The sequence below is a fragment of the Anguilla rostrata genome, chromosome 1 (genome assembly GCF_018555375.3).
Source record: "Anguilla rostrata isolate EN2019 chromosome 1, ASM1855537v3, whole genome shotgun sequence".
NCBI lineage: Eukaryota > Metazoa > Chordata > Actinopteri > Anguilliformes > Anguillidae > Anguilla > Anguilla rostrata.
This window is the reverse complement of record NC_057933.1, coordinates 29,113,428-29,131,076: the sequence shown is the minus strand read 5'-3', so window position 1 is coordinate 29,131,076 and position 17,649 is coordinate 29,113,428. Positions and strand designations below refer to the sequence as shown.

Below are 17,649 nucleotides of genomic sequence, written 5' to 3'. Positions count from 1 at the left end.
ATTTGGAGCGGTCCGATAATAATAAAATTAAATGAGTATAAAGTTAAATGAGCAGGGTACTCACGGACATGGTGCACTTTAGTGCCTGTTTCTGTCCTTGATGGATATGCAGAATGTATTGTGTCATGATGATGTGACCCTAACCACAGTTATTTAGTGAAACTATTGTTTTGCTGATTATTGCTTGCTCTTATTCATTCTTTGTGATTATTTACATTATTTATCCATTTTCAGTTTTTAACTTCATATTATCTTCCTGTCATTGTTTCTCCAATATTTGAGACTGTACCGTCTATACTGAGCAATGGCCAAATAATAAATGATTGCAGGAGTAAACGGTGAGCAAATAGCGTAAGGACGTGTGGCTGTTAAAGGCGGAGCTCTGCTACCTGTGCAGCTGCTTGTGGTGTGACCGACGGCAGTGTCTGAAGCCGCCATTTCCGCCACTCTCCGCAGTTTGCCGAGTTTGACCAGATCATGAAGTCGGACCCGGAGCACCTGGCCGAGCTGGTGAAGCGGGTCAACCAGTGGCTCATCCACAGCCGCTGGAAGAAGGTCCAGTGGTGCTCGCTGTCCGTCATTAAGCGTACGTGTCGCCGCGGTGACGGCTGACCACCGTTCTCCGTTTGCATCTTCTACGGTGCTCGCTGTCCGTCACCATGCATACGTATCGCCACGGTTCTTGCTGCCCATCATCTTACATACGTATCGTGATGATTACATATGCTCGCCGTCTGTCTTAAATTATATGTGTCATGGTGCTTGCTGTCCGACATCAAGAACACACATATTGCCATTGTGCTTGTTGTCTGTCGTACATATCGCCATGACATTGTTCATCGTCAACATAGAATGGCCAGTGCTGTTAAGACAAAAGCCATGGCAGTGCAGAAGAGAAGTCAGCAGGTTTGCTTGCATCTTATTGCATAACGGTGACCTTCTCTTTCCCATTGGAGGAAATACAGGTGGGCATGTCGGGATCAAAAATTGGTTTCAAAAAGTGTAAGTGTGGCGTTGGTGGAAGCTGTCAGCCATTAAGCCTACGAAATGTTCCCCTATGAGTCACAAGGTCAGTGTCGGTCAAAGTGACCACACCATGTCCAAGCTGCATCGGCCCACTGTTTATTCTCCAAGACCGTCTCCAAAAAAAAAAGGTTCTCTCCCAATTTCAAACCTTCATAAAACTTTTAAACGCTCATGAAATCGTCCACCTGAACCCCTCGGTCAGCCTGGGCCAACATATTACTTTTTTTTTTTCTTTTTCTGTTTAGCAGAACGCCGTGGAAAGCGGCGCTTTCTGAGAGAATATCGGACGCCGTTATGCACAGCCAGGTGGCTTTCGCAGCGGCCATTGATTTTCCTGCAGGAGCCGCCTCGCCGCGCACAAGCTCTCCAGGCCCGCGGCAAAACAGCCCGCCGTTTCCCCCCCCCCCCCTCCGTCTCTGCAATCCCCTCCCCTGTTTTAAACCAGGGAGAAAAAAAAAAAAGACATTAAAAATATCAGAAGCGCGCTCACGGATTCGGTCGAAAGGGGACGCGGGGAGCGGAAACTTTTTCGGGTGCTTTTCCTGTTGGCCGAAAATGACCCGCCTGTGTAGGAGGTGACGTGGGGGTGGTTAGGCATTTACTAGCCTCCTGTTTTTTTTTTTTCTTTCCCTCCCCATCCCCCGCACACCCCGCAGTGAAGAACAAGATGAGCTACAGGGCGGCGGCCTGCGTTAAGATGCAGAAGACGGTGCGCATGTGGCTGTGCAGGAGGAAGCACAAACCGCGGTGAGTCCACAGAGCACGCTCAGTCGAAGGCCTGTTCCCTCCCGGAGATTCAATAGAATAGAAAACTTTATTTGTACTCAACATAAGGACATCACAGTTCTTTGCCAATGCAGAATGATAACAAGTAAATATCTTGAAACGCTTACATGGCTGTTTGGTTTACCAGGCTTCTTAAAGGGGGAGTTCGCCCAAAAATAAAATAAAGCTATATTTTCACTTACCCAGAGTGCTGTCTTTCAAATATAATGACGTGATTACTCACCAATATCCACTGACCTTCTGCACAGTTGAAGCAATGTTAACACTGCGCCCCAGAATACAGGCATGCTTTAGCTGCAACTGTGCATGAGTATACACAGTCCCCGTACTTCTGTAAAAAGTCATTTTCGATGAAACCGTGCATAAGGTCTGTGGATGTTCGTGAGGAACCATGTGATTATATTTGAAAGAGACTGTTGAGTTTTTTTTAATGTTAACTTTTCCAGCTTTGAGTACCACTAATGTTGAGGTCCGTTCTAAGGGTGAGCTGCAGCTGATATCTAAATCTCATTGAAACTTTCTGGATGGATAGACAGCTCTCAGGGTCAATGCAAATGTAGCTTCAATTTATGTTTGGGTAAACTGCCCCTTTAAACATCAAAACGATTTCTCTGTTGTTGGCGGTCATAGAGGAACTGCATTGCATCACCTCTCAGACTTAAGAATCTGACATTTCAGAATTTTGCTGGATGTCACAGCCAGGTTAAGGTAACTCAGAGGTAATTGACTGTAGGTCTTAACCCTCAGCCACAGCATGATGAGGTACAATGTTACAGCTCACCGACGATGATCTTGAAAATTGTTTGGGCCCTCGTATGTCATGAAAATACTGTGGCAGAATTGTAGTGTCCTCCTGACTTTACAATGATTTGACCCGATTTACACCCAGTATCAAGAAAAGTTTGCACGCACACACACACACACACGCACACAGACACAGGGGAAACCAGCCGGGCATAGCAAATCAGATTTTGTTTTCTTCTGCGTCTCCTGAAAATTCCGTTAATACCGCTAATACTCTTGTTTATGCCATTACTAATGAAGAGAGGGGCATATACTCTGTCCATAAAATGCCATTAATGCCTTCGATTTTAATGGAAACCAAGCTTTTGTGTGCTCACAGCAGTCAGACTGGGAATAAGCAGAAAATAAATTTGACTTGCAGAGTGTGTCCCTCTGTTTTAATTGGATGATTTTGTTGAGTTTTCCATTTTACGACTTCAGAAGTTGGCTCCCAAGACCCTCGCTCGTGTTAACGATTATTTTTAATGGCATTAACCAGGGCAAGAAAAATGCAGTCAACATGCTCCATCCCCCAATAAGAGTCCCAAAGCTGATGATAAATGAGAGACATAAACTGAATACATTTTCAGACTTTGTATGGGCTGGCAGATCCCCTGAAGGGTAATTGTGGGGGAAAAAAAAGAAGAAAAACTTGAATCACTTCCCAAAAAAGGTTGACAGTGAGCGCGCTCTGTCTCCAGGGGAAAGCGGTGATGGGTTTTACCCTTGCCACTCTCCACAGTCCCCGTTCACAGGGTCATTGATTTTTCCTGTGTGCGTGCGTGCGTATGTGTGTGTGTGTGTGTGTGTGTGCCTGCGCATGTGTGTGTGTATGTGTGTGTGGCAGGGTCGATGGCCTGGTGAAGGTGAGAAATCTGAAGAAGAGGATGGAGGGGTTCCAGAAGGTGGTGAGCGGGCTGAAGGAGGGAAAGCAGGAGATGAGCAGAAAGATCCAAGAGCTGGACGCCTCCATTAGCGCCCTCATGACCAAGATAAAGGTGCCGCCATCCTCGCCGCTGACCCCCCCCCCCCCACCCAAAGTGCACTCACACTGTACACCCACACATCAGGGTCTGTTCCCTGTTCCTTGTTATATAGTTCCCTCAGTTCCCCATGTCAATCAGAGCAGTGCTTTGAGCACTTTTATCACAGATCGCATTTTAAAAAGGCTTCTCCAGAGAGGATCTGTTTCTGTGAGGATTCTAAATTTCAGTACACATCCGGTGGTTTCAGCTTGTTTGGGTGGTGGACGTGTTGAAAATGGGTCTCCACTTGGGTTAATTTTAATCACAACTGTTGTTATCAACATCTGCAGCTCTCCACAGTACAACATGTAAAAGGGAAGATTACATTAAATGTTCATAGTTGTTCATATTTTTCATATTTAGAATGATGAAAAAATACGCCTGAAGTCGGAAACTTAGTAGGCAACACAGATGCCCTTATCCAATTTAACATTAAAAATTTTGCACTCACATTCGCATACTCATTTATACAGCTGGATATTCACAGAAGCAGATCAGGCTATGCACCTTGCTCAAGGCAGTAACAACAGTGCACCATATTGGATTTGAACCTGTGACCTCTGTGCTACACGCCCCGTTCCTTAGCCGCTGAATTTATAGTGCTGGCGGTGGAACAGAATTACGTCTGTATCTGACAGGTAGAAAATGAGTTGTGAGGTTACGTACCACTGTGCATGTTTACGACCTCCCACCCCCCCTCCCTCCAGAACCTGACTGGTGCGATTGCCCTTGTGTGTGGCTGTAGTACATCTGTTGGGCTTTTAAGGAAGAAGCACAGCGCTTTTTTGTTTTGTCTTGTCAGAGAATACACGAGTGTACCAGGAAAATGCTAACTGCACAATGTTTCGTACAATGTACAAAATAAACATTTAAAATGGGAGTCCCATGGCAGAGCAGAGCAGTGAGATGTTTGAAATCACAGCTGCTGAAGAAAGCAAATAGAAGCCTTTGTCTAGGAAGTGAAATTTGGGGATGGGGGTGCTCAGATTTTCACGCTCTTGCGAACTCAGCCACGGAAAAAAGGCTAGCATCTTTCACGGTCGCCATTAAGGACTTTTCAGCCCACCGTGAAAAGTTTTGATGTGCCGCGGTGATGAAAATCTCACGGCCGTGGTTTCGTTCTGCTCCCCTAGGTGAGCGACTTCGAATCCTTCGCCCTCTTTCTCCTTCCTGGGGTAATTAGCATCCTGTCTCTTGATTAGCAGCAGGTTCTTTTTTTAATGTTTGCTGGAAAATCCATGCTGCCCCAGCATATGTCCTTTAGTAACCTTTTGGACTGGTGTGTGTATGTGCTTGTGTGTGTGTGTGTGTGTACTGTATGTGTGAATGCGGGTGTATATGTGTGTGTTTCTGTCTGTGTGTGTGTGCGTGTATGTGTGTAACCCATCAACACCCCAGACCCCCTACCCCCCACTCTGACCCGGTTGAGGTGACTCAGACACACCTGTGCTTCTATACTCCCCTCCCTAAACAAAGAGATGATTGGTGACAACAGTGACAGGGTTCTTTAAATTTTTTTTTATACTGTTTCGTCTTTTATTTCTTTTTTTTTTGTTTGTTTGTTAATGAATTTAGATTTTTTTCCAGTGACTTTCCCTCACATTTAATTTGTATTTGTATTTGCACAAAGCAGAAACTTGGGGGAAAGTCACTGTCATCAGTGATGCTCATTCAGTCCCTCTCTCTGATCTCAGGTTGATTTTACAATACCTCTGAGAGACTGAGCCAGGTGCACCCATTGTATCGGCCTGTGAATGCGTAAATCACCACCTCAATAGCTATAAACAGACTGGTGGCACTTTATTTCTGAAAAGTTGATAAGACAGAAAAGGGTATTGGAACAGAAAATAAATACAAACAAAAATATTGTCCAACAAACCAGCTTAATAGCCAGGTTTGATTATAGCAACAAGCATCAGCTGGGCTGTTTACCAATCATCCTCAGCTGTGCATGCCTGTCGGTGAGTCTTGTTGCTGCGTGTAGCCCTGAAATCTCCCAGGCTTTGAACAGGAAACTTCCAACAGCAGCCAAAAAATAATAATGTTATTAATTGATCAATATGCACCCTCTTCTGATAGTTGTGTGTATTTTATTGAAAATAATTAAATAGCTCACTGGTCCGTATAGAGAAACATCCAGTGATTTCACCATGACACCAAACATTAATATGTTGTTCAACCTGCTGTATCCCTCCTTGTAAAATTGAACCATTCCAGATGACACAGACTTGCTTCTGTTCACATGCACTGTTGCAGCATTTTACTGTAAAATTTGTATTATATTTGAACTGATTGGTATGGTAGTTCAATGAGGCCTCCACCCTTGCAGACCACCATTATGACTCGGGCAGAGATCGACAGCGAGTACCAGGGCCTGGTGAAGCGCGTCGAGGAGCTGCTGGGCTCCATGCAGAAGAAGAAGCAGGAGGAGGAGGAGCGCGAGCGTCTCCAACGCATCCAGGAGGAGATGGAGAGGGAGAGGGCGAGACGCGACGAAGAGGAGAGCCACCGCCGGCAGGAGGAAGAGGACCGCCGCCTGTAAGTTAGCCTAGCCCGTCGCCCTCCCTCCGTTCGTGCTTATCGTCTCTTCTGCTTGTGGCAAACCAATACTTCCGGGGCATTAAAGGTGTCAGCCTGTGCTTTACATTCCCCTGACAAATACTCGCCCTCCCCAAACTCACCTGGAATGAAACCCCCGCTCAAGGGCAAGACTGTAAATATGAGGTTCCTAGACCGTAGCAGTGTCGCGAGGCCTTCATAGAACCGTCCTAGTTATAATCAACAGGAGGCTAATTCCCCCGCTCTGACGTTACGATGTGGCTTATGAAGTAGTAGCCATTCAATTTTTAATACAAGGTCCTTTCATTGAAGCCAGGATGAAATAGGCCCCAGCCTAAAGTTCAGCATTGTTATTGTTATTTATTTGCTTGTATCCTGGCTGACTTATTGTGCTCTCATGTAGTCCATTTATAAAGCTGAATATTTACTAAAGCAGTGCACGTTAAGACATCCCTGCTCAAGGATACAATGGAGGTTAAGCAACAAACTGCGTTATGCTTCAGTTCAAGTCCTGATTCTGTAAATGGATCCCGTTGCTTTAAATCTGTGAAAGATTTTGGGTGTCCTTGGGAGGAAGGATTACACAGTCTGCTTACACTTAACTCTTGGCACTAAGTTTTTTTTCCTGTACCCCACCCCGTATCCAGGAAAGCAGAGATGGAATTGAAGCGAAAGCAGGAGGAAGAGGAGAGGAGGAAGAGGGAGGAAGAAGAACGCAGCCTACAGGTGGGTTTTTGGATTTGGGCATGAAGTACTGATTGAGGAGGGTGCTGTTTGACTTCCCTGGGTGTTTCTGATGACAGGGAATTCCTCTTTGTTATTTTGTTGTTTTCGTTTTGGGATTACCCCGGTGGAACAGGTCACGTCCTTAGCTGATCTCCCGCGGTGTCCTCACAGTGATGGCATTTGTCATAACACAGCGATGCCATTCTGTATTTCCCCGTCTCCACTGAGCCAGACCTCTGCCCCTTTGCATATCTTCTTATTTGCCCCTATTCCCTCCACCTAGTCTGTCACGCCCCATCGCCAAAACAGATTAGCTGCAAATCAAAACCTGTGGCCCAAGGCCCAGTTCAAAAAGGGTTTTTTTCCTCATTTTGAAACCCACACGTCGGTGCTTTGACATTTATGTGTCATGCTGGAGCTTCCGGCAGAGAAGTTGCCCTATCGCACCAGCTGAAAACTGTCATCCTTCATGACTTTCATAAGCTTCCTTCAAAAGACTGCTTTCAGCTCCCAAACTCGAAACCCGTGGCTTGGAACTTCAGAAAGTCTGCCGCTTCCGTTTGAATTATTCTCTGCCACGGTTCCTGCCTGGCAGAGTTCTATTTACTTTCACTCTTTGGAGATTCCTCCCCTGCCCAACCTAGTTTTTTTGGTGCCTTTTTGCTCAGGTTTGACTACAAATGACTGCCCCAGGGCCAAAAAATCTTTTGGCCAGCTGCTTGACCCACAGTTACCTTAAAGCAGATGACTTTCTCCTTGTTGGTACATGTTGCTCAGCTGACATTTTCGCTTAGTCTAGACGAACAACACAGGCAAAGTCATTAGTGGCGTAACTGAGGTAATAAGTCTTAATCAAGGCTTGTGATACCCTAGCTGGCATGGTCATGATTCCTTAAGTTCCTGGCACGCAGTGGTAATCCCTCTTGGTCAGCATTTGGAGTAAACATTGGGGAAACATGTAGCGGTCTGCTAACCATGGGCCTGGTACTTCTCTGGGTATGGTCTATCTTCTGATACACACGTACAGGTCTGGCCTATCTTCGGCAATCATAATTTTTCTGTAATAAAAACCTTTTGAATATACAGTGCCGTGAAAAGGTATTTGCTCCCTGGTTTCCTCTATTATTGCATATTTGTCATACTGAATGGTTTCAGATCCCTTTTTACTCAGTTTCATAAAAGGAAACTGAGTAAACACAAAACACATTTAAAAAATTATTTAATTTATTTGATGAAATTTGAAAAATGAAATGCCCCCTTAGTTATTCAATTAACCAATTAACCAAATTTAATTGATTATTAGATTCAGCCAATTGAACACAGCCAGGCTTAGTTGCAGCCAGCCCTGTTGAATCAAAATCTTACTCATATTGAACCAGAGTGAAGTAGTCACCACAAAGTTTCTACAACCATGCTATGATAAAAGGAAATGCCAGAAGAGATGAGAAAAAGGTGTTGAAATATATCAGGCTATATCCTCCACAAAACCACATTGAGAGCCATTATCTGCAAGGAACCTTGACTGGGTGAATTCTCACTGGAACTGGGTGAAATTTCTCCAGTGGTCAGAAATCTCGGAGCCTGACCAAGGAAGTTTCTACCAAGTGTGGTTCACGAGGTGACAAACCTGCATCCAGAATGGTACAGCACAAATGATCCCGAAGCTTCAAACATTTTATGGTCAGGATGAATCAAAGAAGAACTTTGGACAAAATGGATCCCAGTTGGCATAAAGCAAAACATTTCACAGAAGAACACCATGCCATCGTCTCACATTTGCAGCACTGAGGTGTCGGGATGCTTTGCTGCCTCAGGACCTAGATGACTTACCATTATTGAAGGCACCATGAATTCTGCTTTGTACCAGAGAATTCTTAAGGAGAATGTCCGGTCATCTGTCCATGAGCTGAAGCGTAATTGGGTCATGCAGCAAGGCAATGATCCTAAACACAAAAGTAAGTCCACATCTGAATGGCTAAGCAAAGGTTTGAAGTGGCCTAGTCAAAGTCCTGACTTGAACACAATAGCTATGCTGTGGCAGGACCTGAAATGAGCAATTAATGCTCAAAAACCTACCAATTTGTCTGAATTAAAGCAATTCTGCAACAAAGAGAGGGCTAAGATTCCTCCCACGCGATGTGAATGACTGATATTGAATTATAGGAACCATTTGGTTGCAGTTATTGCCACTAAAGATGGTGCAACCAATTCTTAAGTTTAAGGGACCAATTACTATTTCACAGTGATATGGGTGTATTTTTTTCATCAAATAAACGAAATAATATGAAAAACAATGTGTTGTGTTTACTCAATTTCCCTTTGTCAAATATTGCATTTTGTCTAAAGATCTGAAACCATGTAGCGAGACAAAATTATGCAGTAATAGTGGATATCAGATAAGGGGGAAATAGTTTTTCATGGCACTGTAAGTCTTGAAATATCAGTATTTATCTAACTTTCATGCTTCATTTTGTGCTTCATTGTGCTTGTCAAGACATGTTGAATGCCGGCGTGACGATGCATTTTGTTGCATGTTGAAGAATTTTGCTACATGCTGACGTGCTGTCGCTGTTTTGTTTGCGTTTCCTGGCACGTGTCACCCGGCGTTACTGACATGCGCCGGCTCGCGTTACAGAATGCCGCTGATGCATATCGGTGCATGTTGCTGTCGCGCATCGCGGGCGTTACACTCTCTTCCGATGCGCCGCAGGCGGAAATGGAGCTGCAGCTGGCCCTGGAGCGGGAAGAGGAGAACCAGCGGCACACCGTCGTGGAGCAGGAGCGCCGCGACCGCGAGCTCGCCATGAGGATCGCCCAGAGCGAGGCCGAGCTCATCACCGAGGACGCGCAAATGGACCCGAGCCTGCGCAGGTAAAGCACGTGGGCCGGGGTCGCTCACGGTCACCGCGGCAAGATTCAGATTCAGCGAGCTGTGCTTTTCAGGGAAACGTGCTTGAGCATTACATTACATTACATTACAGGCATTTAGCAGACGCTCTACCAGAGAGACTTCAAACTTTTAGTGAGCCTTTAATGTGATCCATTTATACACTGGATATATACTGAAGCTAATGAGGGTTAAGTCTTGCTCAAGGGAACCTGCAGGATTCAAACAGACTTCGGTACAGCCAGTCCTTACCACTGTGCTACACTCCGTCCCTGGCATTCGCAGGTCGTCCAGTAACGCGGAAGCTCAAATGGAGAGATGAGCTTTGGGGGGTGAATCCCTAAAATAAATTAATTAGAAGACCTCGAGGTTTTCTCCGCAGGAAAAAAACAGTCTTCACTCCTCCCTGCTATACACAGTAACCTCTCTTCCCTCTTTCTCCTCTCCCAGTAACAGCATGGATGTTACACCATCCCCAGAGAGACTGAAGTAAGACAAAAAAATAAAAAAAACACCCCCCAGTCTTCCTCCCTAATAAACACTTGCCAGTAATATATCCGAGTTAATTTCATAGACAGATTGCACACTACTCTGAACATCATTAGGCGTAATTATCCTTATAATCAATGCTCAACTCGATCATTCCTTGTGCTTACTTGCCGTGAATGAAATATTTCCTGAAAATAAGGAGATTGTATTGCGCTGCCAGGAGCAGGAAGTATGATCTCTGTCACGCTTTATTTTAAGAGCCTGTTTATGTGGCTTGTTTATACTGCCGTGCTTATGAAGGTTATAGCTGGTTGCAAGTTAATAAGCTACCAATCATTTTTGTGATGCTTTGTTGACTGTTTTAAAAAAATATGCTGCTTGTATTTTCAGATTTGCTGCTTAAAAATCCAAAACAGATTATTATTCACAGTATATTGAATTTGTGGAGTGACTTCCAGACCAAAAAGGCATGCGGACACCAAAATCCATCTTTGTGATCCCTGTGGTTTTTATCCAGAAATCACGTATACCATTAAATTGCATGGGCACCATCTTAGGCAAATCAAAAGAAAAGCTGACAAGGAATGATCATTTTCAGTTGTGTGATCTCTCCATCTTTTACAACAGCCTACGGGCATTGGTTCATTGTCTTTAATCCATTATCTTCTTTTGCAGTGCAGTTGGATTTCCTCAACTCAGAAGCTTCACAATGTATGTTCTGTTTCAAGATTAAGCGATATTTATATTGCTTCCAAATGTATTCACGTATAATATTTTATAATTTTATGCGCGCATTATTTATTTCAAAAGATTACATTTTAAGGAACATTATATGCATTTATATAAAACTTTTAATGTTCAACACTAAAACACGGTGTTCCTAAATGCCCCTAATTTAGTCGTTTTATTATTTTTTAATCTGGGAAAATGGGCTACTGGAGATTTATAATTAACAAGAGCTAGCTGGTTCTCAAGCACTCCTCACTCCTTATTTATTATCACATTTAGATTTTGCTTTTATTACACTGAGAACTGCATTAAAACTAGAAATGGCCATCTAGATTTACTTACAGCTCTTTGCATACAAATTTAAACAGACGTAGGCCATAGGCATGCCTAGTTGGTAATTCAATTGTACACTAGGGCTGGGTAATATGCTGAAATATCATATCGTGATATTATTAATATTATTGACAGTATGACGGTATTTGGTTTCCCGATACACATTAGACAAATAGGATACTGAGTCTGAGATATACTGTAACTGGAAAAATAAGAATCAATCAAAATTTAGAAATAATGAATTTCATTATTTTTATTGGGGACATGAACGCTGAATGGTCTTAACTATGGAATGGTATTTAAAAATATAGCTTAGTACACATAAAAACCCTAAAGTGCAACCTGCAAATGATAAGCTACTCTACAACATATTCAAAAAAACAAACAAAAAATATATAATCCAAGCTTCTAGGTTTGGAATTAAATGGAAAAATTATACTTGAAGCCCATGCAGAGCTGGGCAATAAACCTTGTCCACGATTATCAATTGTTTTTTTATTTTATTTTTTTGTATAACAATCATCACCGCCATACGACTTTCTTTCATCTTTTTTTCTTCAATCACGCCTGGTACGGAATTATAAAAATCCAAACTTCAAAGGCCACGTGAAATGCTTCTGTGAGGAAAAAAGCAATACTGCTCTATTGGATGTTGATATGACACTTGCAGATTCTGTGATTGACAAAAATACATCACATGATCACAGAAAAGAAAAAAAGATGATTTTTATTACACATTTGATAAGTGTTGATATGGTTTATTGCCCATGATTTATGATTAATCCTAAATTATTTAATAGTGCTGCTACATGCAGCAGAGGCTGAGAAGTTTCACTGCTGTCACTTGGCTCCGACTCCATGTGTTTCCACAAACGTCTCTGCACACGTTGTTTGCAATGTTACAGTTTCTGCATGACATAATTGCTTATCATTGCTACAATCGTGGTCTTAAACTTATTGTTGTCAGGTTACTTTGTTGTGGTATAATTAAAAAAGAGTTTATGAAATGCCCAAAGTATACAGTAACATACCGTATCTGTCAAAAAGAAATTTCAATTGACCCCAGTTTGTTTATTCCATAAAAGTTAATTATACAAGAAAAGTATAATGTGAAAAATATTAAATAAATATCAGGAAAAATATGCTTTTAAAACGCAGGAGCTTGACGGGCATTTCCATGTCAGTGAATCCATTTGGTAAATTTCAAAGAAACATCTGCCGATAAATCTCACTTGAGTCAGGTCAGGCCCATTGTTTGCGTTCATTGCAGATATAATTCCCTCAACCACAATTTCAAAACAGTGCATTTGCATTATTTAATGCATGGAATAAAGTGATACAACACAAATTATTATTAATTTTGTTCTAATCTTCCAGTAAGATTTTTCTAATGAAAAAGCCTGTTGACCCCATGAGCTAGACATGGTTGATTTAGAGATGAAGGGTATTGCTGAAACAACAAAACACTGTATCAGATTGTTTGCATTATTTGTCCCAAATAGTAGCTTCTATTTCTATTTCAATTATTTTAATCTTTATTTAGGTTCATCCAAATACAAGGTTAACTTGGCAGGAAAAAGCTGTTTTAATGGCATTCTATCATTGCAGTATTATTAGAAAAATAGGGCTAACTTATAAATCAGCATTGTAGTGGTTTGCAGCATTTTATGGCTGCTTTGATACAATGGCACACACAAATCAGACAAGCGTTCCACATAAGGCAAAATAAAGATGGCGCCTTTAATTATTTGGCCTTACTCATTTGTGTTGATCTGTTCAGACAGATGTCCAGTAATGAAATGGGACGAGAATGGGAACCGATACAGTTAGATTTTTCAACCAATGTGGTCTTCTCAAGATGATTCTATGGATAAAACGTCAAGCAATGGAATCACAGATTTCAGGCCACACCTCTTCTCTACGTTCCTTTTCCTGGTTTTTCCAGTCCTTACGAGCATGAGGGTGAACTCTATGAGCATTGGTTTGGTTGCACCTGAAAAGCCCTGGGTCTTGTTTAATTTAATTGCATTTTGTCCTTTAGTCGTACCAGCAGGCTCAGTATGAATTGGCCCTCTCCTCCGGCCCACTTTCTGTTTAAGAATGCAGAGAATTAGGGCTGTGGTTTAGCAGCTTCCCTGTCCTTACGGCTGTAGAGACCTCTTCGATTAGTTTCTCCTCTCCTTCATTGATTCATTGTAGAGGTGTAGACTTGTACTGCAGCAATGCGCTAAAAATGTGTCAATGGTCATTTTAGCATGTTCTAACATTTTGTCCACTGGAATTGCCCTGTCCTTTTAGGGAGGAAATGGCCAAAGAGATGGCTGAACTGATAGCTAGATGGGTAGTAAAACACCTCTGTCCATCATTTGAGGTAATCAGCTAAATCAGCACTCCTCCCCAAAAACGGAAAAAGAAAACGAATATCAGATATCGAAAGCACAAATGGGTTTGTGTTTTCATGCATGCCTCCGATTCTGATCATCCAGAAAATTCTGCTAAATCACATGTGACTGAAAGGACGAATGTAGACGTGTTTTTATTGAAGCTAGCATGTGATTATTGCGAGGTGCACGTTCTGGTGCACATATCCGTGGTGTGCGTGTGCGCACGTGCGCTTGCTTCTCTGCAGGAGCAGTCAGGCGACCTTTGACCTCTGAGGCAGCCGTCTGTTTGTGACGTGTCAGCTGCGTGCTGTTAATCCAGGCAGTGCTGACGGCAGCCCAGTGACCTCAGCTTATCTCTACCACCTTAACATGGCCGCCAGAATCCGGGGGGAGGCGAAGATTCGAGGTGGGCTTGCCACTCAGGAGGCCCGAGGTCAGGCCTTGAGCTGGCAAGCCCTGCCCCCCTTCCCCGAACCACAGGCGCCGCCCCTGACCTGGAGCATGAACTCTAAAAGCGGCAAATCCCAGTTGCGGGAATTAGCGGTATCAGCGTAGCGCGCTGCTGTGACCCGGGCTTGAGTTTGTTGAGGGTGAACGCACACACACGTGCCACCCCGCCTCGCCCCCACCCCGTCACCCACTGCTCCCATCATGCTGAGCGTGTTTAATTAGTCCTGACGTTCCAGAATGTTCCCCTGCTGTGGATGTCACGTTTGCGTCACTTAACGTGAGAGCACTTGGCCGCTCCTGGAATGTGCAGGGCCATCATTAAGCTTGGGTACGCTCAAGGAAAATGACCTAATTAAGCTGCCAGACTTAGTCCGTACCCCCCCACCCTAGTAAAATGAACTGCTGTCACCTTTTTCCAACCCCCTGGTATTGGCTGAAATGCAGTGGCTATGTAACATAAAAGTACAACGAAGCATCTGTGACATAATATCGTCATGTCACAAATCTCTTCAGGTCATCCAGCTGTATAATTTAAGTATAATTATTACATAATTTCAGTAATCACAATGTTAATAAGAATGTTTAATGGGGACAATGTGTGCTTTATCTACAGGACAAGCTTTAAAGGTTTTATTCATGAAGCATGCAATATAATAATGGGAACATTTTTCTTCACCTTTCTAAGTCACCCTTTGATTCTGTCCAGATCCAGTTTGGAAATTCCGCTACTGTGAGAACTCAAACCGCTACATGTAGAGAGTATGATTTCCACCCCTCCTCCTCGAGTTCACAAGTGCTTGGTCTTCCTTCTTCCGAATCCAGGGGCCCCCAGGTGCAGGCCACCAAGGCCGCTGCCGGGACCAAGAAGTACGATCTGAGCAAGTGGAAGTACGCTGAGCTGCGAGACGCCATCAACACGTCATGCGGTAAGCTACACCCCTCCCCCACCCCTGCAGCGGTCATCAGGTGAGCCCGACGAGGGCTCGTTTTCAGGCTGGAATCGCTTGTCTGCGCGTCTAAGAATGCGCTGTGTGGAAAACAAATAAGGGCATGTGTGTTCCTAGCTTTTCCAGGAGTGTTTTTTTTTTTTTTTTTTAAACTTTTGTTGTTCCTTGTACACTCCCTGTTGAAATGTCAACACCTACGAAGTGACCACTCACTTTTCAGAATTCACTAGTATGCCAATCATTCGGTTTTATAAAATTTTAATTAACATTTTTAGAACTGTAAATTAAAAAAAAAAAAACTTATGGACAGTAAAGAAATTTATAGACAATGGTTCTCTAGAAGTTGCTTTTAATACTGTGTTTTTAAGAAGTTGCAATTTGCAGAAAGGCTTTCCCTTGAAAACTGCTATTCAGAATTCTGAGAGACGGTACCATTTGATAGGCAGTGGTGACAGCGTGAGAATATTGGAATGCTAAGAAATTTAGCATCATAGCCTATGCTGGGAAGGCAATAGTCATTGAAAATCCTGCCTTATAGCTAAAAACTCCAACTGATTGGCTTAAAGTGTTGTTTTTCTTACTATTGATTGATGGCTCTAGCCAATTCATGTAGACATCAGGTTGATTCGTTTGGTTTGGTAATTATACATTGAACTACTCTGACCAGATTTCACCATTCATCCACTGGAATCCCTTGTACTTTCTGAGTTCTGTGTGATTAATCCACGACTGTGTATATTTACGTGTGATCAATCATTCTTCATACCAAAACATTGTCAAGAATCCTGTGTTTTTAAAACTTAAAATCAGAATTTGAAAATGTTTGTGCAATGGGCCTTCCTTCATGCCATGCTTTTTTGAGGTTTCCTTTTTTTTATTTTTATAGCTGTGAATATGTTCATGTTGTGGAGGGTCTTGGAGCAGCAGCTGCCAGAATAGGACTCTTGTTATTGTGATAAGTTTGTGTTTCAGACGCCTGTCTAGAGGCTTCCGTTTTACTCGTATACACACAGGGGATATTAACCAGATTAGCGCAGATGAAGTCAAAGGAAGAAAAACGATCTGTGTTTGCTAGACTCCGCCATCTCTTTTGTTGTATATTTTCTTTAAGCGGGATTTTTCTCTTGGGTGCTTTTTCTCCTTCCCCTTCCCCGATATTTATTTTACCCGTGTGCCGTCGTGTGATTTTTTTCCTTCGTGTTTACGCTCGCTCTCTCTCGTTCCGCTCCCGCCCTGCGCAGACATCGAGCTCCTGGCCGCCTGCCGGGAGGAGTTCCACCGCCGACTGAAGGTCTACCACGCCTGGAAATCAAAGAACAAGAAGCGCAACACCGAGACCGAGCAGAGGGCTCCCAAATCCATCACCGACTACGGTAACTCAGGCTATTCTAAATGCCGTGTCAGGGAAGCAAGGATTAAATAAAACACTTTGGATTTCTGAAGCCGGTGCTTTTAACTGCTGACACCCACATTGCTTGACGCCCACCATTCTGAATGCTGAACACAGGCGCATCGGCGGATAAGCTAATTAATTTAATTACTATCAAAGATATAAATTATTAATTCATTTGCTGAATTCATTGATAAGACAAGCCACCTGTTGGAGCAACCTTTATCAAAGTGTACAACTCATTGGCAGATTAAAATGAAAATTTATGAAGTTACAATTATGCAATGTCTGATCTAAAGATGAAGGTTGACTACCTTAAAAAACAAAAACAATGTTACGGACATAGACCAAGTTACAGCCATGAAAGAATTAATGAAAGAACATACCAAACCACAGCTTTCTCCCAAAATAGTCCCATACGAAACTAGGGATGCACCCATATGAAAATTTCTGACCGATACTGATTGTGTGTTATTTGGGTGAAATAACAGCCGATACCAATACCAAAATCTTGCCATTCTAATAAACTCAAAAAGTATATATATTTTTTTTTTTACATTTTTATGACATTTCTGCATGTTCATCCAACCTAAAAAGCATTTTTCCAACTGAAAGTACATTCCTGAAATATCTGTTTCACCTAGAATTTTTTTCAGGCCTGGTGGTATGCACTGAAAAGCCCCTAAAGAGATGTGGCACACAGGGTGGTATGGTGCAGCAGGCAGTCAAATTTTAGTCAAATTTCTGTTTCTCTGTATATTCAAGGCTTAAGATGATCACAAGAAAAGGATAACCTAATACACTTAATTGCATTAAGACAAGCTGTGTAACCTCTGTCACAGTACAATTAAGACTCCAGAATTGCATACAGAGCATCTTTAAAAGTGTTACAAGCTTGTGACTAAGAATGTTTTTTTCTATATTAAAAATATATTAGATCAAATTAATTTACATTAGGTTAAACTGAATTGCCAGGGGGTTGCTGGGTCTGAAGCATTGCAATTTGAGGAAAAAATATGGACACACCTGCCATTACTCTGCAGGTTTACAAAGGTTTTATGCACCCTTTGAATTAAATGTTAACATCCTCTAACCTTTACAAAATATTAGCACATCATGAACATAAGAAGAAAAA

At 42.7% G+C, this 17,649-nt stretch overlaps 1 protein-coding gene across 2 annotated transcripts in view; it reads left to right on the top strand.

Moving 5' to 3' along the window:
- Positions 1–17,649, top strand: part of myo6b (myosin VIb) — a 68,554-nt gene that overhangs the window by 44,325 nt on the left and 6,580 nt on the right. For both annotated transcript variants that reach the window (XM_064333816.1, XM_064333811.1), the window contains exons 23-30: positions 457–586; positions 1,683–1,773; positions 3,443–3,593; positions 5,950–6,158; positions 6,827–6,905; positions 9,616–9,776; positions 15,000–15,103; positions 16,366–16,497. In XM_064333816.1, coding sequence (XP_064189886.1) covers positions 457–586; positions 1,683–1,773; positions 3,443–3,593; positions 5,950–6,158; positions 6,827–6,905; positions 9,616–9,776; positions 15,000–15,103; positions 16,366–16,497 — 1,057 coding nt within the window. The remainder of the gene's footprint in view (positions 1–456; positions 587–1,682; positions 1,774–3,442; positions 3,594–5,949; positions 6,159–6,826; positions 6,906–9,615; positions 9,777–14,999; positions 15,104–16,365; positions 16,498–17,649) is intronic.